The sequence below is a fragment of the Brachypodium distachyon genome, chromosome 1, assembly GCF_000005505.3.
Source record: "Brachypodium distachyon strain Bd21 chromosome 1, Brachypodium_distachyon_v3.0, whole genome shotgun sequence".
Classification (NCBI taxonomy): Eukaryota; Viridiplantae; Streptophyta; class Magnoliopsida; order Poales; family Poaceae; genus Brachypodium; species Brachypodium distachyon.
Window position 1 is genome coordinate 67,346,112 of NC_016131.3, and position 25,667 is coordinate 67,371,778.

The 25,667-nt window shown below is 47.7% G+C and overlaps 3 protein-coding genes across 3 annotated transcripts; 1 reads left to right on the forward strand and 2 right to left on the reverse strand.

The window, feature by feature from the left end:
- Positions 1-326: 326 nt before the first annotated feature.
- On the reverse strand, positions 327-3,890 carry LOC100827614 (protein OBERON 3). Its single transcript, XM_010230598.3, has 2 exons — positions 2,108-3,890; positions 327-1,258 (listed from the first exon to the last, which is right to left on the reverse strand). Exons 1-2 carry the CDS (start codon positions 3,747-3,749, stop codon positions 594-596), a joined length of 2,307 nt encoding a protein of 768 aa, XP_010228900.1. The 5' UTR covers positions 3,750-3,890; the 3' UTR covers positions 327-593.
- A 6,883-nt stretch (positions 3,891-10,773) lies between these two features.
- LOC100825072 (probable xyloglucan endotransglucosylase/hydrolase protein 27) lies at positions 10,774-13,547 on the forward strand. The gene is made up of 4 exons (XM_003561788.4): positions 10,774-11,190; positions 11,288-11,388; positions 11,529-11,737; positions 12,977-13,547. Exons 1-4 carry the CDS (start codon positions 10,968-10,970, stop codon positions 13,428-13,430), a joined length of 987 nt encoding a protein of 328 aa, XP_003561836.1. The 5' UTR covers positions 10,774-10,967; the 3' UTR covers positions 13,431-13,547.
- A 666-nt stretch (positions 13,548-14,213) lies between these two features.
- On the reverse strand, positions 14,214-19,463 carry LOC100828230. The gene is made up of 8 exons (XM_003558349.4): positions 18,744-19,463; positions 17,313-17,408; positions 16,797-16,900; positions 16,531-16,648; positions 16,076-16,186; positions 15,881-15,993; positions 15,658-15,809; positions 14,214-15,346 (listed from the first exon to the last, which is right to left on the reverse strand). The coding sequence occupies exons 1-8, from the start codon at positions 19,252-19,254 to the stop codon at positions 14,542-14,544; spliced, it is 2,010 nt and encodes a 669-aa protein (XP_003558397.1). The 5' UTR covers positions 19,255-19,463; the 3' UTR covers positions 14,214-14,541.
- Positions 19,464-25,667: the final 6,204 nt, after the last annotated feature.

Genomic DNA, 25,667 nt, shown 5'->3' on the forward strand with positions numbered 1-25,667 from the left:
CTCCAGCTCTGGAGTACAATGGTGAGCGAAACCGGAACCTGCCACTGCTGTTAAAGACCATGATGCCTTAACAGGAGTTTGCAACTTGTAGTAGCCATGGCCCCCCTTGAGTAAGATAGGATCAAGACGAGCCGAGGAGAAAGCAAATCTACGCTGGGGATCCCAACGCACACACCAACGATGTGTGTTTGTGTGCCCCCGAGAAAAGACATCTTAAAAAGAGAGCAGAGAAATGACATGCCGGGACGTTGAAATATTCTCGTGACGATGCCACTTATAGCATGGAGCAGAATGAATGCATCGGTCGTGACCCAACAACTCCACCCTTGCACACGTCAGGAGAATTATTTGCTTTGCAATGACAACAGGCACACACGTTTGCAACCAATTAACTGAAATGTTGTTGTTCTAGTTATATCTGCCAGCATGAGGTTAGGCCTCCTCCACTTATAATAACAGGTAAAATAACAACAGATTACAGATGGAAACACAACAGCTCAGAAACCATTCTAATGCACAACAACGCATTTCCAGACATTCAGAGCAGCAGCAGCAAGCAGATGATGATGATGATGATGATTCTTACCGGGGTGCTATACCCACATCTTCTTTGTTGCTTCCATCCGCTCAAGCAGGCCCTGGATCTCAGTCTGCATCCGCAACTTCATCTTGTGGTAGTCATAGTGCGAGTTCTCAAGCGCCTTGAGCTCCTCCATCTTCTTCCGCCTCTTCTCCTCCGTCTCTTGGAAGCATAGTTTCGCCAGCCTCGCAATATACTCCTCCTCCAGCTTCTGAGTATTGGAGCGGACGATCTGGCGGTAGTTATCTACTTCTTTCCGGGCATCATCAGCCAGCTTCTGGAACAGTTTTGCTTCAGCCTCCTTGCACTTCACGATGGTCTCGAGGGTAGAGGCGTCATCATCCTTCGAGGTGGTGCTGAAATGTGCTTCAATAGAGAGTGGCTTTGGGCTCGCGCCAAAATGGGAATCAATGGTGAGTGGTTTTGGGCTAGCGCCAAAATGGGAGTCAATGGCGAGTGGCTTTGAGCTGGTGCCGAAATGGGATTCAATAGAGAGTGGCTTTGGTATGGACTTGAGCGCATCGATCTGAGTGTCGAGAATGGAAGTGGTGGCCTTGAAGTTGAAGGATTTCTGTGGAGCCATAGTTGGAGTTAGAAGGGGAATCGTAGATTGGCTCGCCTGAACTGCCAATATACCTTTGGACTTGCTGCCAGTAACAGAGCAATCCGTAACACCATCTGTAAGAACATAACAGTTAGTTAGAGCTGTGGTACCTGATTAAGTTCCGTAAAACTACGCCAAAAGTATTTTCTATTGCAAAAAATACAGTAACATTGGGGGGAGATTGCCTTTTTTATATATTGGGAGATCGTTAGAATATTATTATATATTTACTCTCCACGGAAAATACATTATGTCTCTTAGATCATGCCTAAAATTGTTGTCGTAATTCATCACTCTGGCCGCCCAGCATGTCACTTTAAAACCTGATGGAATTTCTAACACAATATATAAGTAGATTCAAGGCCCCCAAGCCCCCTGATATCTCATGGTTCAGTAGGAGCAATATGTTCTTCAACAGAAATCAACAAAGATAATGTTGGGCGAAGAAAAATAAAAGTTAATATGTTCATTTAGAGCTACTGGTTTTCTGTTATGGTCATTTTTTTTGTTCAATCTAAAATCAAGCTACTCTGTTCAGCTCTGTAGCTAGCATAGTACTAAAATGTGCTAAATGAGGGAAGTTCATTGTGCATGTCAAGAATTTTATCACTAATGTTGACATACATCCATCGTAATGTATAATCACATCCATGAGTTGTCATATCACACAAATCAATTTCCCAAATATGGGACAAATAGAAAATATATGAATACCAAGAGTCCAAAACATGAGTAACAGAGATGTTGTGTAGCAGAAAATATACATAATCTAAGCAGTTTATAGTATCAGATGGCACACAGTGTATGCACCTGCTGCATGACCATGCTACCATAAAACTATAAATGATAAAGCAAGTATTCACTTAGAGAACTCAAGTTTGTAATGATGTGTTATATAATGTAAAGAAGTAAAGAGATCTCACATTTGAAGAACTGTAGCATGTTGTTTGTTGCATCCAAAAGAGATATAGATTTCTTTGCAAGCATGCTGAGGACCTCTTCAGCCTTGGCATGAAGCCCCTTCCCCTCAAAATCATCACTAGCAGCAAATATCTTCCTAACAAAATCTAGCTCTTTCATCAGCGTCTCAGCATTCCAGTTCTCTGCACAGCAATTGAACACCTCCTTCACAAATCCAAACATCTCAGAAGCATGGGTGCATCCAAGGCACTGGAACTGCATCTCAGTTGTCCCCATCGGCCCTTTCGGTGTAGGGCCTGGTCTGATCAAGTTCCTCTCCAGCCCGCATGCAGCATGGCACCAATGCCCGCAAACATCACACCCAACCCAGCTGCAGGTATTTGCAGCACAGTCAAACTTGTGGCACACCGGGCACATACATGCACTGCAGAACCCTTTCTTGGTGGAGCAAATCTTGCACTCACAATCATCCACAGGCAGCATGCTCTTACAGTTCAGGTTGCGGCAACGGGTCATGAGGAACATCTCCACAAGCTCACTGCTTGGTACCCGGCCCTTGCCTGTGACAAACGCGGCCATACCAGTCTTGATGGCCACCAGGATCTCCAGCTGAGTCCTGTTCGCCCGCCCCAGTGCCTCGGCGGTCAGGTCAGACCGCCGCTCCAGCCTACGCTGCAGGCTAGCCAGCTCGTCCCTCTTCTCCGGAGCATCGACCATGCTCCGCACTGCTTCCCGAAGCACCTCCAGCGATTCGCTGGGCAAATCCTGCAGCACATGCGCCATGGAAGCCACAGAGTCCGACACGATATCCTGCAGGATCCTATCAGACCGCGATGGTTGCGTCCTGCTGCGGCCACCGTCGAAGCTGCCACCCGCGCTGGCCGCCGCCGCTGCCATCTTGGCGGCGGGGAGTTCAGTGGGGAAGAAGGAGGACGTACCCTCCTTCATCGGCGGCGTGGCGAAGGCGACGCTGCCGTCCCCCATGGGGCGAAAATTGAATCGGCTGTGGACGGAGCCGTTGGTTCCCTCCCCGGCGGCGTAGATGTCGGTGGAGTTGTGCGTCAGGGAGCAGCTGGGGTTGTGCGAGAACATGGAGTAGGAGTAGGACATGTCGTCCGAGTTGATGCTCCGGGTGCGCCCCGTCGTGGCGCTGTAGGTCCGCCTCGGAGGCGGCGCGGGGGCGCCGGTGGACGCGCCCCTGAGATCTCCATCGGCCGCAGGGGCCGACGGAAGGAGCGACGGGAGCTGCGACTGCGGCTGGGACGACGGCTGCGCGGGCCCGTCGGAGGGGAGGGAGAGCGAGAGCTGGAGGGAATCGAGGCGGGGCTTCTTCCCGCCGACGACGGAGGAGTCGTCGCCTGGAGGATCCCCGCGCTTGGGCGCGGAGAGGTGGAGGAAGTCGCGCTCGACGCAGAGCTTGGCGTTGGCGGCATCCGCAGCGTCGGTTGAGGGCGGGGCGGGGTTCGGAGGAGAGGACGGACCGGCCCCAGCCCCAGCCCCTGCTGCTTCGGCGGCGGCGGCGGTCGCGAGGGTGGGCTTGTCGCACAGGTAGCTGCTGAGGGTGAGCTCGCGGTTGGGGAAGGGCTGGTCGGAGGCCGGCGGCGCGGCGCCGGGGTCCTTGGATCCGTCGGAGTCGCCGTACATGGCCGCCGGATTGGGACCGGATTTGGGGCGATTTCGGGGGGAGCACCGAGCACGGGCGAGCGCCTGCTCTCGATTGTTTGAGTTGACTTCCGCACGCCGAACGCGGAAATGGGGAGGACGGCGGAGGTGGGAAGGAAACAGGGGGCGCAACTTCTTTTTTAATTCCCTTTCGTCTATTTCGATGGGGATTTTCTTTTCCTCTTTTTTTAGCATGCAGAAACGAACGTCTCGGGTTCGAGGAGAGAGGCGGCGCGGCGCCCCTGACGTTCAAAGCAGCGTTGAATTGGTCTACAGAGTGGAGAGTGCCGTTTGCCCGTTTTCCGTGTAAGAACAAGTGAAAAAGAAACTGGTCTATCTACTGCGTTGGTTTGCCCGTTTTCCGTCGGTACAGTAGATTTTTGCACAGCGAGTGGCGACCCGTGAGACGTGACTACGAAGTACTGTAATACGAGCCCGTTTGGTACGCACGGGAGAAAGAAAAAAAGGGTCAAGCCGAATGTGATTTTTGGACAGCGACGACGGACGATGAAAACCGTCCCCCTCCTCCGTCGTGCAGAACTCGGTGCGAGTTGGCAAGAGAAAGTGGGGCAGGCCGGTCTCGGTGGATCGCCGACGCGGCGGCAACGAGCACTCGGGATTTCTTAGCTTATCTCACGCCCCGTGTGTGACAGCCGCGCTGCTTATCCATTTGTTAAGTGCGGCAGCGAAGCAACGTCAATAAGACTAAGCATGATTTGACATTAAAATGAGAAGCACGATTCCCTCTCGAAAAAAAAAATTGTGTAGCACGATTACATTCAGGTTTAGCAAAAACAGAACCAAACGAAGGAAAAAATTCTGCTCAACTGATCTTGGACGTCCTCCAGGATGAGCATAGTATTTAGAAGCATGAGGTGAAGACCACTGTAGTTTCAACGCTGCATGAAGGCACGTCGAACCCTGCCACTTGTGCTCGCCGGTAAAATGGTCCAGAAGTGTCACAGCCGGTTTCAGGGCAGAAGCATGGTCCGTATGGGCAACTTCTCTCGTGGTCTTCTTTCTGGTGGTACGTCATCCTTGCAATGCATCCATGGTTGCTATTGGAGCATGCAACTTTGATGGTCTCAACAAATCGTTCTACCGCGTATTGGCGTTTATAAGTTGTGGTGACGCCGCAGGAGTGGCACTTGTCTGGGAACTTGTCAAGGCAAGATGAACATATGGCGTGCCCCACGGTGCACCGAGGAGGAGAAATGAATCAGTAATGATATATGAATGAGTAAATATGATTAAAAAAAACTTTAGCTGAATGAAGTACAACTGAACTGGTGAACAAACATGGGAATTGGGAATTATATATGTGCATTGAATGGTGTGGAGGAATGACCAAAATGTAGTTTGAGTTTTAATAGAAAAATTTAAGGGAGCAGAACGAAATTTCACACATGTAACTGACATCAGCATCGCTCCCCATTTCATTACCTAAATTCATCACATGCAACAATATTTGATGGTTACAACTACGTTAGCATGCATATGTGTAGTTGCGGTTCTTCTCACCATACTTGATGGATCGTATTCCATATATCAAAGGTACCGTTAGAGCCAAATTTTAAACTTCTGAGTTCATATTACATCTCTTTTACTTTCAGTTACGAAACTTCAGCATTTTTACGAATATATACCACACGCCCATACATATATAGGACTACAAAATCACTTATACTAATAAAGTGAAATTAATGATATTGCTAACATATATATCAGGGTGGACACACGGGCCTAGACCGGGGAAGGCCAGAAATCTATGGGTTGCACCGAGGCGGTCTGGCTCATCGGGAATGCCTGAACCGACCCTATCTTGGCCCAACCGTCGAACGAGGTGGAAATGGGAGCTCGATCGGCTCGAGCCGGGGGAGGGGGGGGGGGGATTGAGAGGTCGGGCCGATCCACCATGGACTCGGGCCCAATCATCCACCCTGACTAATATACACCTGCAAATTCATAATATGCTAATACATCCGTAGATTGTTGTTTCTCCAGCTGAGACGAGACAAGAAGATTTTGATCAGACTGCTATTGGTGTTGACCGAGAAATAACTACTAGATTTGGTAGAGTCTTAGGCACTACTTCATCCATGATAGAATTTCAGTATCATTGGCACATATCGATCAACGCACGGCATATATATACATACCTGGAAAATGGGAGGGTGCAGGGGGTGGAAACAAATTGGGCAGCTGATGGCATCGACGTCTATGGTGGTGTTCATCCTCTTGGCTTGACCGCTGGGTAGATCTAGCCTCGTCCTCTTTGCTTGTTTGGTGAGTAGATCTAGCCTCGTTTTCTAGACACTCTCGTCGCCCGTCCCCATCGGCGACATAGATCTGGCGTGCTCTCCGTAATATGCAAAGGGAAAATAATGGAGGACTAAAGGCTTGCGATAGAAGAGGGGGAGAGGGAGATAAATAGGAGGAGGAGGTTCCTTACATACGGAGGCAAAACATATATGGTAGCTAGGCAACGCAGTTTTTCCACAAGCAAATGTAAGTCTTGGGCTTATCCGGAAGGTTCCTTACTCAGGAAGGAAAAACATTTATAAGAATTGGTCAACATGGTTTTCCCACAAACAGATGGACATCTTGGTGTTATCTACGACGTCCGACCGAGATTGGGATTTGTGCTGTTCTCTTTGCAATTACAACCTTTAAACCAGCGCTATGTACACTTAATAACTCCTTCGGAAACAAACTGTACATAGACACCTTTGCCTCCCACCCCAATGTTCGTCCTTAATGATCCCTCCTCTCTCTGCCTCCTTCACATAGCCGCCCCACCCTCCTTGAGCTCCACCCAAGAATTACAAGATCCATCCTTGGTAGCTCACCATTGCCATCCTACCTAGGCTATCAATTATGCTAATTCCACAACCATGGCGATCGAATCTTCCCCTATCCCACGCCGTCGGGTCCGTACCAGTCCACCAACACAACCACCGTCATGGTGGCCACTAGCAGGAAGGAGGTGGTGAAGGCGACGCTTGGAGGAGCTAGCTGTTGGGGCTCGACAGCCTGCCAGCTAACTTGCGAGGCCAACGATCAAGCACGCTTCAAGCTCCCACCAGTTCCAGATTCTAGAGTTCAACACCTCGAAGCGTGCCAATGCATGCTAGTGGTTTTTTTTTTGGTTTATCCAGATTCTGCGCGGCTTGTTCAATTCTGCACGTAGGGGTTCTTCCGTGCCCCGTTTTTAGAATTTTTTTTGTCCTTAGATTTCTGCAATGTTTGTTTTTTGAGTAATAGCATGTATAGAGTGAATATGTTTCATGTTTTACTATAAACTTAGCATATCCAATCCAGTCATGTCTGGTGAATGAATATAGAAAATGAATATGTTTCTGCGCAATCTGTACACGTTCAAACAGGCCAAGCCGAGCTGTCGTTTGAAGGTCGTTGGACCTTCGTGCCGAGCCCAGGCTTGACCTGGGCCGGGTCGTCAGGCTAAATGGGCTGGAAGGCAGCCCAACCCGACTCGCAGGGCCGGTCCTGACTCATCGGAGGCCCCAGGGCATGAAGATAGTGTGGGGCCTTTTTCATATATATGAATAAATATACACGCCACATTTTTCCTTCGCATACACACACCAATCTACACGACCGTCAGGCCGCCCGCAGAAATCGCTAAGACCGTACACAAGTTTATAAAACATTACTGGCCTCTATATCCAATTAATAAACATGTTTGATAAGTCTAGACTTTAATCAACAATTTGTCCATTCCTACATGAAATTATTATGCTATACCATATGGTATTGGTAGAATAATTATCGATCGTTTTAACAAATCAAAACACACCTATACTTTAGGAGGGAGGAAACTAGTATATTTAGTATCCCGATTGAAACCTCGATCATTCCAAGTCTTATACGCGCAACCTCTGTAGTCTCACCAGCACATAAGTATAAACTACAACACAATTAAATTGAAATAAAATACTAATATGATAGCTAAATAGCTATGGATAAAACAATTAAGGGTAAAATCTTATATATCAATGCATATCCAATATTATTCCAACTTTAGTTTCGAACATCATCACCCTACCAGTCTTTTACAATAGATTTAACCGTTTGCATTACAAAGAGATAAGTAGTTTTTTTTTTACAATAGAAGGTGAGTAGTTTTTTCTTACAAGAAAAGGAGGTGACGGACCGCCATCACCGATTGACTCTTTTATAAGAGTAAAAATAAGAGACATGTATGCTATGGCTAGGATGTCGGTATTTTCTTTTCGATTACGCCGAGAGATATCGATATGGCCATCGTTGCTCTCCAGAAAAGGAAGACGTGTCCGTCGTCAGTGGCAAACGTACTGCTCGATCTGAGAATGTTCTAAAAACTAGCATGTCAGGTAAACGCGACAGATCACTTACCGGAAAGACCGTTTGGCTTCAGCATTATGCTTTGTGAACACTTTGGTTTCATTTAATAAAAATGAAGCCGGGGGCTGACCCCTGTTTACCGAAAAAAAAGTCGTTTATCGGAAAACAGGCAAAACTAGCAAGACGAGAAATGCGACAGGTTGTTTGTAATGGCGGCGATGCACACACACGTCCACTGCTTGGTGAGAACATATATTTTTCCAAACGAGTATCGGTGGGTACCTTGCAAAAAAAAAAGAGTATAGGTGGGTTGAGCAACAGTGTGTGCTTGTCTCTTGGTTTCAATGTCAACTCCACTATCCGCTCCGCCCAACAAACTCCGGTTACGTCACGAACAGGTTGTGCTAAATTTGACAAGCCGTCTGTTCTGATATTTCGTCCGAACAGGTCATACATACTCCAGGCCTCATCCCCTCTCCCTGCAAGGCTTGCAAGTTGCAAGCAGCGTTCTCTGTTTTCCTTTTTCTTTTGAGGGGCAAGCACCCCCTCTTTATGTTGATCCTACCTGATTGGAAGCTTTCAAGCTGAGGATGCCTGGTGCTTACCTGAATACGGAGTATTTAGCAGCGTTCCTCCGCGGCTCCGCTGCACGTGCAAAACGGGCTGTTTACGTTTCTGCGGTCCATCCATTCCATTGGCCAAAAACCCGAAATTGCTTACCCGCTTTGTCTACTCATTTGGCGGATTAGGCTCTCTGCACTTCTATACCGTTCGTGGATCTCTCTCTCTCTTTCGTCCTCAATCCCGCTTCGTATCTCCGCGCTCTACTCCACTGCTTTTATTTTAGAGTAAAGCTCATGTACGGGCAGTCCACTGTGAGGAAGCAAAGACGGCACCAAATTCAGAAAAGAAGAATATAAAAGAGAGCGAGGCAGCATGCCAACATCTATCGGTAATGCCATCAGATGGGCCAAGTAATACCGGCCTGCCGTGGGATAAAGCCCACGTAAGGGCTGAAGGAGAAAGAGACCGCTTAACTCGGGCTAAACCGAGCCAGCTAGGCCGGCCCCAGATAAAAGCAGCGGACCAGGCCATTATCTGGCTAGGCTGTTGTTCTGGAAAAAACTGTCAAGGTTGCTTGCATCTTGCATGAGACCCTCCCGCTGCATGCTTTCACGCACACAGAGAAAGAAAGGAAGAACGGAGAAGGAAGGAACAGTATCGCCATTGACGGACACGGCAACAAGTAGTAGCAAACAAGACCGGAGCGCAGCACTACGCAAAGCAGAAACACGAACCGGGAAAAGATACGCTCCGGGCCAAAGCCTCCAACTCATCGTCGTCGCCCACGCAAAAAGCAGCCAGCCCCCATCCCGGCCTACTGATTAATGCATCTGTCAGTAGCATACTCGTAGCTAGCTAAGCACGCAGCGCCTCGGAGGAAAGCGACGGATCGGCGGCGCTGCCCGTTGGCCATCCATCCAGTTCATCGTCTCGACTCTCGACAGCCTGCCTGCCCGCCTGACCCGGGATCGGCACCCGTGTGGTCCAAAAGGCCAAGCGGGTAAAAGGATTGGCCCCCAATGTCTTCTCTTCCCCCCACTTTTCCCACGGCCGTTTCTTGTCACTGCCCGGACACCGCATTCACTCTCCACTGACAGGTTTACAGCAATCAATCAGTCGTGGTTTAATCGCTGCACTGGACGAGCGTACGTAGTACGTGCTGCCTCCTCTCTGGTTTCACTGTGCGAGGTGGTGGCTCGGCTCTCACATTACATTGCACTACCATATTGATGTCCAGTCCTGCTACATTGAAGCTGGGAAGTTTTACATGTCTCGCTTACGTTTCTGCGCGCAGGTTAATTTACTATACAAAGAGTACACAACGCCGTCATAAAGCTACAGACTTGCCGTTGCCGGGCCCCTCTTGTCGCCGGTTATTATTAAGGTACCTTCCCCCCTAAATTTCCGGCGCCTGTACATGTGCGACAGTACGTCGCACGATTAAACTGAAGCCTGACGGCGAGATTGGAGTACGTACGTACGCGAGACCTCCTGCTTAATATTTCTTGGATTTCTTTCCTCCGGGCTCCGGCTATGACTCGGTCATCTGGCAGATAGATACATACTAGTACAGTACTACATCTGGGTCCTGGAGTACGAGACACACGCTACTACGAATACGATGGCCTGCTTTTGCCAAAATGCCATACGACGTCGACGAGTGTCTGTCGACCAGACTGTCCTCGCTAGCCGTTTTGTGTCGTCTGCGTCTCTTCGTCCAGGCTCTGGGTACGTACTGACATGACATGACAGCAGTAGACTACTTGTAGTATGGACCGAGTCGCAGACAGCGAAACGGGAAGTTGGTCCGAAGATTTGGACGGTATTCGCGGGGAAGGCGCAAATTTGCTGCATGTATGCTGATTGATTGCCGGATCATCCTTCCTTTATTTGGGCACAATACGCAGTCTGGGTTGATTACGAAATTAATGCCGGCTAAACAAAGATAATAAGATATGGACCTGTACAGATTTTCCATCACCGAAGACCGTATCAGAAACCGTGTCCTGTTTCAATTGGAGTCGACGCACAATCTTTTTTCACGCTCTACTACTACTCCGTAGTAGGAGTACTGTAATTTAATTAGTTTTGTCAGTCGAATTAGCATCCCTGAGCGGGCACACGGACGGAAAGCTAGCTTCCTTTCCAATCCATCGGGCTAGAGAGACGAGGCAAGAGAAACAGGGAGCGCGCGATATAAGGGCGGAAAGAAGGAAGGAACGGAACGGACGGGCGGCTAGAAGAGGAAGCAGAGGGGGAGAATAAGAATAGAGTTTAGCGAAGCAGCAGCTAATGGCGTGCCGCTTCCTGTACACCCCCGCCGCCGCCTTGGTCGCCCTCCTGCTGCAGGCGGCGGCGGCGTCCGCCACCTTTCCTGCGGACGGCGGGCTCCTCTCCCGGCCGGCGGCGGCGGCGCTGTCCTTCGAGGAGGGATACACGCAGCTGTTCGGGGACTCCAACCTCAGGCTCCACGGGGACGGGAAGCGCGTCCACATCTCCCTCGACGAGAGAACAGGTATACCTGAATTTGCAGCAGCATCAGAAGAACAGGATGGTCGATTGATCCATTCTTATCCTCACTGCGTTGCGCATTTTGTGTTTGTTTCCTGCAGGTGCCGGGTTCGCGTCGCAGGGCGCGTACCTCCATGGCTTCTTCAGCGCCCGCATCAAGCTGCCCTCCGACTACGCCGCCGGCGTCGTCGTCGCCTTCTACGTAAGTCTTTTTTTTTTAATTCACACCATCGCCTTCGTTGAAAAGGAACGAAAAGGCCGGGGTACGTGGTGCAAAGCAGAGCAGAGCAGATAGAGAGAATAATTTTAGCGTTTGGGGATGGATCGTGTGGTGCTTTCTAGATGACGAACGGGGACGTGTACGAGAAGACGCACGACGAGCTGGACTTCGAGTTCCTGGGGAACGTGAGGGGGAAGGAGTGGAGGGTGCAGACCAACGTGTACGGCGACGGCAGCACCTCGGTCGGCCGGGAGGAGAGGTACGGCCTCCCGTTCGACCCCACCCAGGACTACCACCGCTACGCCATCCTCTGGACCAATCGCACCATCGTGTAAGACTCCCTTCTCTGCTCGATGTCTCGTCCTCACCCAATTTAATTTGCTCATGATCGGCATTGAATTGCCTACGTACACAATTGCAGCATTATAAAACCCTTTTTTTTTTCGTGTAAGCATTATAAAACCCTTGTGCAGCACCATTGCATTTGTTTATTTTTCTGAAGGAACACCATCGCATTCTGTAAATCAGTGTAAGGTTTGAGGGACTGGAGGTGGGTTCAGAACTTCAGATTGTTAAGCTGAAGTGTTGAGGTGTAGTACTCCGTATATACATATACAGCTTCCAAGTACAAATGCAGTGTAGCAAATTAGTGAAGTTTAAAGTACGCATTGAGATTTTCCATGCTTATAGAACAGTACTACATGGTGCTAGCATAGTATTAAGTCAGCATGTGCTACAACAATTTATAATCTTCACTATTTAGTAGCTTGAGATGACTTTTTTTTAGCTTCTTTTCACTCTCTTTTCTCCCCCATTCTTTTTTCACTCTCCCGACATGATTGAGAGATATTGGCTCTTGTTCTTTACAGCTTACAGATTCCTTATGCCGTTGCCACTTTAATAATTTCAAGTACCGAGGGCCCAAATTTGAGTAGATGGCATTGCCACAACGGGTAGGCAAATAATAAAGCACTGCTAATGTGTTCCAACATTGTTGGCTTCGAATAAGAAATGCTTCAAGATCAAATCTGGCCGATAGCTCATTTCTTCCACCTGTAGTTCAGATTCTTGGTCCATTAGAACAGCATGTATACTTTGCGTCATTTCATTTGTGCCCTCAGCGGTGTAGTTGCGCAGTGCTGCAAATTGCTGCCGATGCGCCTTATTCACAATTGCTTGTCCCCGTGTGGGGTTACTAAAGTTGACATGAGAAATGGGGCGTTCTCGGTCGCTTTTACAGTTTCCATCCACTAAAAACCCTGAGCATTCACTCATCATAGCATGTGCAGCATGGACTCCTCCAGACACCTGATCCTTCCCACCAAGATCCCCGTGCCACATAATTGCATCGGGGCAGCACCTGCTTTCCCCGCTAGCTAGCCTGCAAAAACTTATGTGATCAGTCACGAGCTAACTTTCAATGGAGTGTGCGGGGGAAAAAGTCACCACCACCACCAGCACCACCAGCACCACCTCCTCTTTTCTTTTCGCCATGTGTGTTTTCACATGAATCAACCCGGGCGCACAGTTCAGTTCAGGCTCGCCTTTCATCGGTTTTATCTTTCTGCAGGTTCTACGTGGATGAGACGCCGATCAGGGAGGTGGTGCGGAGCGAGGCCATGGGGCTGCAGTTCCCGTCCAAGCCGATGTCGCTGTACGCCACCATCTGGGACGGCTCCAGCTGGGCCACGTCGGGGGGCCGGTACAAGGTGGACTACAAGTACGCGCCCTACGTCGCCGAGTTCGACGACCTCCTGCTCCGCGGCTGCGCCAGTAGCAGTAGTAGTACCGGGGCGTGCGAGCTGCCGGAGGAGGACTACATGGACTCCGGGGAGCGGTCGGCCATGGAGAGGTTCAGGGCGAGGCATCTGACTTACGGGTACTGCTACGACCGCGCCCGGTACCCCGCGCCGCTGTCGGAGTGCAGGGTCGGCGCGGAGGCCGCGATGTACCTGCCGTCGGGTGACCGGCGCCGGCGCGGCAAGCGCCACCGTCGAGCCGGCGCCGAGGACTCCGCCATCTGACGATCTTAGATTCACTGATGATCGGCGTAGCTAGTGCGTGTGGTCTCGAGTGTGTGCCCTGTGTTATGTGCGACGTGATTTATGATTATGATCAGGTTACCGGCTTTCCTCTTCGCATGCCCTTTGGTTGTTCAGTTCAACGTGAACGCCATGAACACAACTACACAAGCCGCGCCCACGCCGTGGGCTATCCCTATTCACCGACTTGGCGGGTGGCAGTAGTAACTTCGTACTCACTCGTCTTGACGATGCCATCTATAGCAGGACTCGAGCAACTGTTTTTGCTTGTCAGGTTGAAGGCTTTAACGTTTCGTCAACCAGGTGGTTGTAGAATGTAGAGACTAGAGGGAGGGCTACCGGATATGACCAGACCAAATGTTCTCGCCGTGCCTCCCGCACATGCCATAGCTAACTATAGTACTGTATGATTCTTCCAGCGTTTCAGCAAACATTATCTTTTGCTCTTGGAGCAAAGTAGCAAACGAAAGGTGAACCGTTGACAAGAACGACCGACAGGCCCCGATTCATGGACGCAGGGGTAATCGAGACAAATGCGCATACCTGGGGTCACTGCCACCGGACAAGGGTTAACTATCCAGTGTAGCTTAGCTTCAACGCATCCACACAACCGAGATCTAACAATCAGCAGCAGGGGAACATTCCGTTCGTTTCCAGCTTTCAGCTACACAGGCCTCTTGTTACTCAAGGAACAAGGACCGTTAGCAACTTATCATGCAAGTTCCTGCCACAATTTAACGGATGCTAGCTATGTGGATAAAAAAGTTAACGAAACAAACATCTCAGAGTAACCCATGCTATTTAGAACATCTGACCCGTGCTTCCACAACGATAGAAGACAATAAGTTAAAGCAGCATGATATATCCAGTTTTACTACAGAGCAGCTACAAAATTTAAGACGGCATCCAGTCTTTTAAACTACTCGACATCGAGGTTCTTTTGTCAAGGATAAGAGAGTTGCCAATGAAGACCGCAGTCCAGCTCAGTGTAATCCAGTGAATGTTCTTTTTGGAATTCCCTCAATCACGATCCAAAAAATTGAAGTTTGCTCCCCTCTTCATGTTTCTGTTGTCTATGTACTATACCTCCCTTCTATTTAGCAGGATTTGGCTCGACCTTGCTGTTTCCAGCCTTCTTCGTACCACCATTTGCCTGATCCTTACCCACAGCTGACTTCTCATCTGCAGAGCTGCAACCACCATTCAAGCTCCCATTGCACTCTGGTTTCGCCTCAGTTGTATCAGGCCTTTTTGTTATTGGTGAGCTCCTTGGAGAAGCATTACCGTTAGCCATCTCCATGCCAGTACCCTTGTTATGCACATAACCGGTCAAACCTTGTGGAGAGTTAGGTTCAGCGTGAGCATGTGAACCTTGTATCATCTGATGAGGCAGTTGGTGGCCTGATCCAGGAGGAAGGAAGACCCCCGTACCTGGAACAGGGAATCGAGGCGGGGCAGGCCTTGGGGCAGCATCTGGCATCCAAGCTGATGTTGTATTTGTATTTGGCAAGGGAACAGCTGAAGGAAAAGGTATGGCTGTGGCAGCAATAGGAGCTGGTGCTACAAAGAGTGGCTGCATTCCATCAGATGGAGGGATATGATGAGGTCCAATAGTTGGTGCTGGAAGTACATTGCTGGTGGGAGTGTATCCATAGTGTTTAGGACTTGGGGAATGTGCAGGCCCCTGCGAATGTGGCCTCATGTTAGCTGGCCTTGATGGTGGACCCCACGGCATAGGAGGTGGTGTTAATGGGGGAGTAAACCGTGAAGAACTTTCTGATGGTATGTGTTTTCTTGCCACAGACTTCCCAAAAGTTAGTAGGATTCGCGGCTTGCGTGTAGCACAAATAGCTCGCTTGGCCACATCAGAACTTTTCCCTTGCAAAACTATAAGCGACCTAGAATTGAAGAAAAAAAAGGAGAAAAATGTTTAGTAAGTGTGGTCAAGGATGGTTTACCTATAAGCTACCTAGTCAAAATCACTTGATATGAGAAATAAAAGAAAGCAAGCTATCCCATTAATCCCATTTAAACTACAAATCACCCATTTCTAGTGCTATGTACCAACCAGCTACATGTTTGTTTCTCCGAATCAGAAAAATAAATGCAAAATTTTCGAGGCACAAGGATCAACTACAAGTCAGCCAACAGTTCAAGTCTCTAGGAGTACCAAGAATGTAACAGGAAATGTTACTGGGGAAAGGCTTACCCTGTAGACAGAGAGAGCTTCAAAGGACCTCTAAAATCGCCTCGTTCTCCTAAAATAACTCGTCCAAATACCATATCACACTCTGTCAGGCAGAGTGTACAAAGAGGTCTGCCATACCAAGAAGGAGCTTGCTGAGGATGGGAATATTCACCCTGGAAATAACATTTGGGAATGATTAAAACACATTTTCCAAACAAGACAGTCTACACCACACAAAAATTACCTCATGGTAGAAGTCAATAACACAATAGTCTGGCTTAGAAGGCATAATTTCCTGCTGAAACAAGCGATCAAACAGGTCATGCAGCAACCCGGGAACAGGCTCCACCCTTGTCTCTGAAGTCACATTTAAAATCACAAATAGTAAGTCATCAGAAAATGAAAATATATAATGTTCAGTGGTAAAAACTGGATATACCTCTTGGATTTTCATCTTCAAGAGGTCCATCAATGATAGGAACTCCAAGCTGAATAATTACGCTCCCATGACCCTTTAGTGGTCTTTTACCAACAACAACAGTCTGCCCCACTTTTTTTTGCCAAGTACGATGAAGTCCAAAAATATTAGTCAAGTCACAGTATCCCAGAGTAAGATAATAAAAGACTAGGATATTATCGGTTTACAAGAATGAAGAGCATTCACTAGAGGCAAATTGCCTACTGACTCTTGCCATGCAAGACAGAGTACCACACTTAAATCTATAGATAGAAAACAAGGAGGTGCCCATATCTGGCAACATTTCCCTACCGTTCGACTATACGATACTTTGGTACTTGTTTTAGGAATAGACAATACCGCGTCTACAGTCACATTCACACAGACAATGCACATACTCAAAGAAAGAAATAGTTATTCGAGCCCACATAATTTACCTTCAAACCCTCCTCGACGAGAAGAAGTTTTTGTTTCATTAACAAAAGAGATGATCCTGTTTGTCTCCATCACATTTACCAACCCTTCATAGACCTTAAGCCCATCAACAGTATTAACCTAAGGAATCATAAAACACGTTTCATCACGACATGCTGTATAACAATATCATGGAGTTTAACTCCACTTCGACAATTCAAGAGAATCTAAATTTGAAGAATAAACTGGAATGCATTCCTTGAAATTCTGAATTGCAGAGTTAACATACCGGCTTTCCATCAATTATTTCATTCGTAGCATACAGTACAGGGGTTGGAACCACTTTGCTGCTTCCTTCAGCGTTAGCTTGCAGCTTGGGATTTTTGTCACCTTCTACAAAATATATAAAACGAGGACATAGTTCAGAAAGGAGTACATTCAACTGCAACCCCTTGAGGTTGTCAAGACAAACAGGTTTCAGAAACATAACAACGAATAGTGACACAGTTATCAACAAATGCACCATGTCGTAAATATGGGAAACAAAGATTGCAGAATATAAATCAACTAACCAAGAATCGTAAATGAAGTTCAAATATGTCAGAATTAAAATGAAGAAAGAAGCCTTAATCGGGAGCATCCGAGCATGATGACAGCCATTTGCTACAACATTGATACAAACTTAAACTTGAGTTTTGGAGTGTGCAACGGGCCAACGGCATATCCACAAAATCAAGATGCTACCATTAAAAGTGAAGATTGCAAAAGATTAAGCATATATGAGTGTGTGTTTGAATTTGTGTACCATCAGTAACAGGGGAGCCCAACTGTAGACTTTTAGCATCAACCACGTTATCCCCTTCCTTCAGTCCCTTCCCTTCTTTGTTATGAAGTTCACGTCCTAGAAGCAATCATGAACACATGAGAACCTATTGTCACCTTTCTCAACATTACATGTCAGTAATAGAAATGACAAATTTGGTGATATATTAGAAAATACACTATGATGGCTGTAAACTTGGAATACAGATTCTAACATCACAGCAATCAGAATATAAGTGCAAACAGAAATACAAACTTATTACTCCTACAGGAATACTTGAACGGAAGACATACAAAATCAGCAGGACTCGCCGACCTGCCTGCACAATTGGGCAGCCAGATACTTTGCGGACATGCACATCAATTATGTTATACCTATATTTATATAGACAAGGAGAAGGACGCGTGTATAGGAAGACTGGACTTATTACCTGTTCTATTCAAATCATCACCTCTTCGCATTAAATCAAAAAGTCAGAAGGCTTATTAAAAGTATACCTTTATTTGTAGTTAGGGTTCACCATATTATCAGGCTAATTTTTAAAGAATTTCTAGCACTTATTTTGTTTGCGCTGCCACTGGAGTATATAATTAGGTAAATTTCTAGCATATTTATATTTTTCTCCTAGCAGTTGTAAAACACCAGTCATCAATTTTATTTTTGTAATAGACTGATACTTAATGCCAGCATAAGTAATCACCATCTCATTAACTCAATCAAATATAGAACAAACATAACTGCAGTTAAATCTGTCAAGATAAGGAATGCGCTAGCACACGAACGGCGCAACCCCCATGCACGTGAAAGCCTTAGCGCACAAGACGACGCATCGCCGATCAGACAACAAAGGCCTGGTTGCGCACTCTGCCATCTGCCTGACTCCGAAAGGCCGTGCCTTATAAATTAGGTAAAGGAAATGCTTCCACACAAGGCAGCTTGAAATGATCCAACACAGAAAGCTATTTTTGGATAACTTTATCCAGTGCCTTAGGACCTCCCTAATTAGAAAATTGTATGGAACCAGACATGACAGAATGCTTTTGGCTTGCCCTTTCAAGACCACAGATACTAATTTAACATAAAAGCCTCCACGAAAGACACAGAGAAGTAACTACACTTTTTTTTCCGAGGAGAAGTAACTACACTTCATAAACTTTGACGACAAACACCTTATTTAAAAAGAAGAGCAGGAGAAGAAATTCCATCCATGCCCCATGATTGAATGACTATTCAATTACTAGCAAGCAAGTGTACCAACAACAGAAATGCATTTGACGGATCGGACCATTCTGAGACCCAACAAAACTAAAGACCGAAAAAAGCGTCGTCCTTTGTAACAACAGACTAGAGCAACTACCAAACACTTTATAGAAGAGAAGGTAATCACACCAATAGCAAGGGATCTCATCTCACCATCTTTATCGGATCCAGTAGGGGCGACGTTGCCGGAACCTCGCATCGGATCGGAGCGATGGTGAACAGCGTTGCGATGGTGGGAGTGGGACGGCGAGAAGGAGGGCCGGCGCGGGGGCGGCGGCGGCGGGGACGGCGAGACGGCAGGGCCATGCCCATGCTGCTGGGGCGGAGGCGCCCGGCGGCGCCAGCCCGACTGCTGGAGGGCGTAGGCGACGTCGGTGACGGGGAAGAACTGCTGCATGTGGATCACGGGCGTCCAGTGGTGGCGGCGCTGCTGCACGGCGGCGAAGACGTGGTCGTACTCGCCAGGGTCGCCGGCGGTGCGGAGGTGGACGACGAGGAGGTCGATGATGGCGTTGGCGGCGGCGAACTCGCCGCGCAGCCAGGAGATGAAGCCGTCGCGCTCGTCCATGAGCCAGCCGGCCGCCGCGGGGTCGACGCCCGGAGCCACGGCCGCGGCGGCGGCGACGCCGGAGGCGGGTGAGGGGATGACGGCCGCGGAGGCCATGTCGCGTTCCCTCAGCGGGGGCCGACGGTCATAGAAAGGCGGTGCCAGGGCCGGCAATGCGGAGGCGAGAGATCTAGGGTTTTTGGCGTGTTTTTTCTCTTGTCCCGAATGGTTATTTTGTCCCCGGTCCGCGTTCTGAGACGGAGAAGAGAGACGAGAGCCGCAGTGGTGCGTGTGTCTGGTAGTGTGCTGTGTGCGAGGGGAGGAGGAGGAGGGAAATATGTGAAGAGGAGGCCGGATCTGGTTCTGGGGGCAGCCAAGATTCCCGAAATTCTTGCTAGGCGGAGAAGTGGGACGGCAGGCAGTAGGCACGGTGAAAATCCTAGCGGCTGACGTGTGGGCCCGAGACCCGCATGTCAGTTTCTATACTTGGGACGTGGCGCGTGGAGGCTTTCGAAATCGGCGATACGAGGTGGGAGTAGGTGGGCCGGGGAATTCTCACTGCCATGTGGGCCCCAAGAAGACCTTGTCAGAGCGCCCCTGCCGTCTGTTGCGAGCTGCACCCTTGCTTTGAGATTCGCGTTTCTTTTTTGACCTGGTAATGAAAAAGCGGAACAGAAGCAGCCCTGCAGTTACGGCCGGGGGGCTGTACGAGAAGACCGTTTAGCCCAGTAGGAGAGGTAACAGCGCTGATTTTCACGCTTCGCTCCGACGGACGGCCGATGTGCGCCGAGCCGAGCCGAGCTGAGCGAGCCCCCGCGGTTGGTGGGTCACCACCTCGCACGCAATAAACGCGGGTTGTTGATCGGTGGGGACGGGACGCCAGCGCCCGCACGAGAGGACGGGATAGCGCTCTCACCCGAACCGCTTTATACGCCACCGCCCGTGCCCCACAGCCAGCCACATGGCGTCATCGGCGACAAACCACGCGTCGGGGCCCCCCCTCGTCAGCCCCTTTGGCTTTTCTTTCCTCCCGCGCGGCTCGTTCCCGCACGAGGCAGAAACGGAATCCGTTTTCGTTTACTGGAGCTACTAACAGGGGAGGATGGAGAATTTCGTGTTGACTCGGGCAACTCCGTTCGTTTTGTTCCCTGGATCTCCGCCTCCCGAGCCGTCCGTACGTTCGCTCCTCCGTTTGGGGGGCAGGCCCAGGCCGTGACCGCCACGGCACGCCGAGAGGCCTTGACGGACGGATCTACTACTACCACGGGAGCAACCGATTAGTTTAACGTTGATCGCGCGGAGCCGTTTGGGTTTGTTGGTGAGCGAGCGATCCTAGGCCGACGGGCGGGGCCCATGCGGGTTTAGATTTCGCCGTGCTCTTTTCGTGAAAGGCTGGTTTGATTTTCGCGTCCGGTCCGTGGAAACATAGGCGAGTTCGAGGAAATCAGTGGCGGCCGGCGGGGCGGCAAAAGATTTCGCAGGGGTGGCCGGCCGCACTAACACATGTTTTGCCGGTATGCGGAAAGCGTGAGGGCAGCCTTTGTTTTGTTCAAGATCGATGCGAAGATTGCAAGGAATGGTTCCACCGTGTAGAACGGGAAGCGTGAACTCGGTCCGAGATTCCGAGTCTACCACTCGAGCAGACGAGCTGCGTGACTGCGAGGTGCGTGCTGCCGTGCGAGAAATGGGCTGCTGACCGACCAGGTGGCGCTGACAATGGTCTTTGTTAAGGCTGATCAAGGGTTACTGATCCAGTATCGTCACTTGGACTTGGCGACATCTCGCTGGACTATTTTATATAGTCTATTCAGCATTTTTAATTGGGACGGCGTTCGGAGCATGTGCTTGTGCACGCCCGGCCTGATCGGTACGGACAATTTGCGCTTGCGCTGCCACGGCCCGCTCCGTTCCGCGTCTTTCGTATTTCCGGCAATTTTTTGCATGTTTAAAAAGTTAGTTTTTATCCATGGGTTGTTAATGTTTAATAGGATCGAATAATATAACGAAGAATCATGGTTTTTTACCTGCGGTGCCACGGATTGCTGCAATCCGCTCGTATTTCTGGCAATTATCTTTGATCCCAATCCGATCAAATCCTCTAGCGGGTATTGTCTCTGTCCCTCCCTCTGTACTTCTCTAGAATATTCACTAGGATAATCGTAGGCACCACAAACCTGAGCACCTTGATCTTATGTTTTGTCCAAACAGTTGTCAAATATACTGCAGACAGACACAATGTACTAATTCAAATAAAACATGGAAAATTTGGTAACCTATCTCCCATACAATTGCCATTGGCTCGATGAAATCCTGTTGAAGCTGCGTGTGCGTCGCCTGTTCTCAATGTTTTGGTAGGTCTGAAGAAATGCTTGGATCCTGTACGCGAAGTAATCGTTCATCAACATGGAATGGCCGAGGCTTCGATTGCGGGAAATGCAGTAACGACCATCCTTTGATCTTCGCCTCTTCTGTCGCTTCCCCTTGAATTCCACCTCTTTCATGGCGAGAATCATCAAAATGTTCTCGAGATCACCGTAGTTGACTTCTTCGTCGGACGAACATGAGGAGTCGAAATATTGCAGCGCGGAAAAGGACAACATGGATGACTGCATCTGAAATCGGCAATTCGCAACATAAACAAAGAGCTAATCGAGATCCCCAAATCCGAAGCACGAAATCAATGAAAAATTTACCTCATCCGGCGGGTGGGTAAAGTTTAGATTCTAGATCCGGCGAACTAGGCCTCTATTGGCTAGACGGCGGTGGTTTTGGACCCCTCCGAAGCTCCTAGACGGCGGCGGCGGTTATGGTGCTCCTAGCTCAGGAAAATTAGCGGCAGAAGTTCATGGCGCAGCGGGCAGACTGTACCGATGCGTTGGTGGGGGGAGGGGGGGGGTATGCGGAACAACGACCGGTGGCGAGGATGTGGGGGGCGCAGCGAAAAATCGCAGGAACGAGGTGTTGGGGAATACAGGAGCGTGGTGACGCAAGATGAAATTTCCTTTTGCCAACCATTTTCCCAGGCCAAAACGGTACCGAGACGGGGGACGACGGGACCGAGGATATCTAGGCTCGGGGGCTCCTATTCGGTAAATCCGAACTTTTTTTCGGTTTCCGCAAATCTTCGGCATCTGTTCTGGACTTTTTTGCCCCCAAAAACCGATAGCTGATGACTATTTTTGGTTCGGCCCTCTGTTCGGTATTTGCTACAGTTACTCATAGCCACTCATCAAATACTCTTTCAGATGCTACTCCAATCAGGCCCTAGGACGATGGCCCCGCAGTGGCGAAAGAAGCCCCTCCTGCGCGCAAGGTCGAAGAGACAGGGCGAGAGCGGATCGCCCTGCCGCAATCCGCGATGATGCCAAATCCGACCAGTGGCAACCCCATTAACAAGCACCTTGGAGGAAGACGAGAATAAAATCATAGAGATCCACTCTCGCCAACGGTCACCGAATCCCCGGGCTTTCAGCATGTCGAGGAGATAGGTCCAGGAAATAGTATCAAAAGCTTCTGCAATGTCAAGTTTAAGCAAAATTGCGGGGATCCGAGATTTATGGAAGCACCGATCAAGATTTTGGATGTGCAGGAAATTGTCTTGGATGGAGCGCCCCTTAACAAAAGCACTCTGACAAGGGTCAACCATCGCCTCAAGCTGGGGAGCCAGAAGTCTTGCCTGCAGCTTCATAAAAATCTTCATTAGACTATGTGCATCAGACTGATTGGGCGATAATCCAAGACACTGACAGGCTGCTGCTTCTTAGGAATTAACACAATAAGTGAATCGTTGACCTGGTGAAGGGATCGTCCACGGAATGAGAAAATGAGGTCGAAGGCTAACAGGATATCCATCTTTGACAATGTCCCAGCAGGAGCGGTAGAAACTCTGTGGAAACCCATCCGACCCAGGTGCCGGAATTTCGTATAGATATCGAGGAGTGGTGTTGTGCCTTGCAAATGTATTCTATTGCAGCGAGCTTATGGTTTATGATTATGAGAAACAATACGAGGATGTGACCATATTTAACACCAGAATGTTGCGCTTGCTCGGCTTTGTTGGCATGTTTCATTGCTTTTTAGGGGACCATAAGACCTAGTTTAGCCAAGTAGTTTTCCTATTGTCATGGTCATTCTTCCTCTCTCTTTCTTTGGATTAACATAGACTTGTAATGTTTTCTTATTGAGGTTTCCTAGAAACCTGACCCATTCATTCTTTGAAAACTGCAAGAAGATATCGCCCTTCCGTGGTAAAAAAAAATCCACCAATTTCAATACCATTAGCTGTGTACGCCTGCGTTGCCGCACGTTTGTACCATTCGATCGGGACTTATTTGTTGTTAAAATTATCGTATTTTTTTGTCGAATTATTTAGTGAGGAAAAGTAAACGTAGTGAGTGTACATGGCGCCCTCGCTAGGAACTGAAACGATTACATGACTTGATCTTTCTTTTCTCACTATGCAGCCCCTACTTTTTTTAATCCAACCTAAAATTAATACTTCCTCCATCCCATATTAAGTGACTAAAATTTATCTAAATATGGATATATCTATACCTAAAAGAGTCTATATACATGTATATTTCGACACTTAGGGAGTACCTATTTCTTCAACACTTCAGATTTCAAACATGACCAAAGTTACATCAAGATCACATAATCTAAATATTTTGTAGTTCTGAATATTAGATGTTTCAAATCCTCAAACCAATAATACAGAACAACCATATGAATCCACGGTTTTCATAAAGTGTTTCATATCCTTTCGACAAAAGGTATTAAGAATACAACGTCCGAAAGAAATTCAAAACAGCATGAACTTCCAACTTAAACTTGAGCTTCACCTCACACGGCTTTATCCTTGCTTCCTCATTTTGTTTTCTGAATTCCTCCTTTTGCCTTTGTTTCTCTGCATGAACACTCACTTAATATGGGAGTGAGGGAATACTACAATACCATAATTGGTTATAGTTTATTCAATAGGAACTACAAAACTAACACATCTAGACTGCATAACTATAAGAAAACTAACTCATCTAGATTGCATAATTGTAAGAGCAAGTCAAAAGAAGAAACTTCAGAGAAAGATAACAAAAGCAAATAACAGTTTACGTTGATGAAGTTCCCTTACTGAGGAGCGTATAAAAAAACGGAGAGGTATGTCATACCACAAGCACTCTTTAATTATTTATACGTATTTATAACATAGATCAATCTTCGTATCATTTTCAAAGTTCGCACATAAGTTAGAAGGAATAAGATGGGTGCCATATTACACAAAGAGCAGAATAAACCTGTTGAAGTGCTTCACTGCATCCATTAGAAAAGAGTGGCAAGAGATATATTAATTTTGCAACGAAAGAGCAAACTGAATGAGTTACTATTTGCTAAGGTGATGCAGAAATAAAAAACAATTGGATATGGTGCAGAGTACTACACACACATCACACTGACAAAAAAAGTTTCCGTTCTCTTGTTTTTGCTCCAGACCTTGTGTATTAAAAACCCATTGACAATGTGAACCAAAGTTAAGCTCCAATGACCATGGAAAGAGAATAATGCACAGACAAGCTGCAAGAAAGGATCATTATATATGCAAAATGCACACAATTCTATTTAGAACTTCGGAAAGTTTAACAACATTGCTATAAGAACTTCAGTCTGAAATCAGTAGCATTTCTTCCAATACAGTGAGATTCATGTGAAGGTCCTGAGAAAGAACTTTGTAAATATTATATTGCCAAAGGGATAACAACCCATTATTAATATTAGGCTATTGGTTTACCCTCTGAATTGATGGCAGGCGCTTTCAGTACTTCTACGCCCTCCCTGTATAGCCCCTGCAATCAAACTGCTGGTTGAAGTGTACAACTCAAAGTATGGTTCACTTGCATGAAGTATGGGTCACTTGCATAGCAAAAAGGTTACTCACGAACTCCACATAGCAGTAATAAAATAAATAGCAAATATGAGAACTGATGTTTAGAAAGAAACAAATTGCTTCATCGTTAACTCGTCAAGATTTCAAGACCAAACGCGTGTAAGCATCAATTTGAAATATAACACATAAAGCTGAAATAAGAGTTACTACCGATTTACCGACCTCTTGAACAATTACTGAACAAAGTGCAGCAGCTCCTTTGATAGGATCAAGATCCACACGAAATTTCAGATAGTCCTATACCATTTGATATATATGTTCATCTTTGATGGACAGACCAATCGAATCATTTGGGTCGCAAGGTAAAGATGTGTAAAAGTGGAGATTTGGCAGCAAGCCTATTTGCCCAAACATACAACATTCTTAACTTCTAAGCTAAGTAAAACGATCAGTGACGACCACGAACGAAATCTCTTACCTGATAGCTCTGTGCTCTGTTTTGCTATTAATTTCTTGTAACCAGAAGCAGAAACTGAAAAAATAAAGAAGAATGATCCTAATAATATCTTCATCTAATTTGATGGACAAACCAATCGAATCATTTGTTGACATCGAAGAGTGGATATCCTGTCCAAACCTGGCATGATCCGCT

Excerpts from the sequence above, each read along its gene's own strand:
- LOC100827614 (XM_010230598.3), bottom strand. The coding sequence starts at position 3,749 with ATGTACGGCGACTCCGACGGATCCAAGGACCCCGGCGCCGCGCCGCCG. Across the intron at positions 1,259-2,107 it reads CATGCTACAGTTCTTCAAAT|ATGGTGTTACGGATTGCTCT; the intron begins GTGAGATCTCTT and ends ATGTTCTTACAG.
- LOC100828230 (XM_003558349.4), bottom strand. The coding sequence starts at position 19,254 with ATGGCCTCCGCGGCCGTCATCCCCTCACCCGCCTCCGGCGTCGCCGCC. Across the intron at positions 16,649-16,796 it reads AAATAATTGATGGAAAGCCG|GTTAATACTGTTGATGGGCT; the intron begins GTATGTTAACTC and ends ATGATTCCTTAG. Across the intron at positions 15,810-15,880 it reads TTATTGACTTCTACCATGAG|GGTGAATATTCCCATCCTCA; the intron begins GTAATTTTTGTG and ends TGTTATTTCCAG.
- LOC100825072 (XM_003561788.4), top strand. The coding sequence starts at position 10,968 with ATGGCGTGCCGCTTCCTGTACACCCCCGCCGCCGCCTTGGTCGCCCTC. Across the intron at positions 11,191-11,287 it reads CTCCCTCGACGAGAGAACAG|GTGCCGGGTTCGCGTCGCAG; the intron begins GTATACCTGAAT and ends TGTTTCCTGCAG. Across the intron at positions 11,738-12,976 it reads TGGACCAATCGCACCATCGT|GTTCTACGTGGATGAGACGC; the intron begins GTAAGACTCCCT and ends ATCTTTCTGCAG.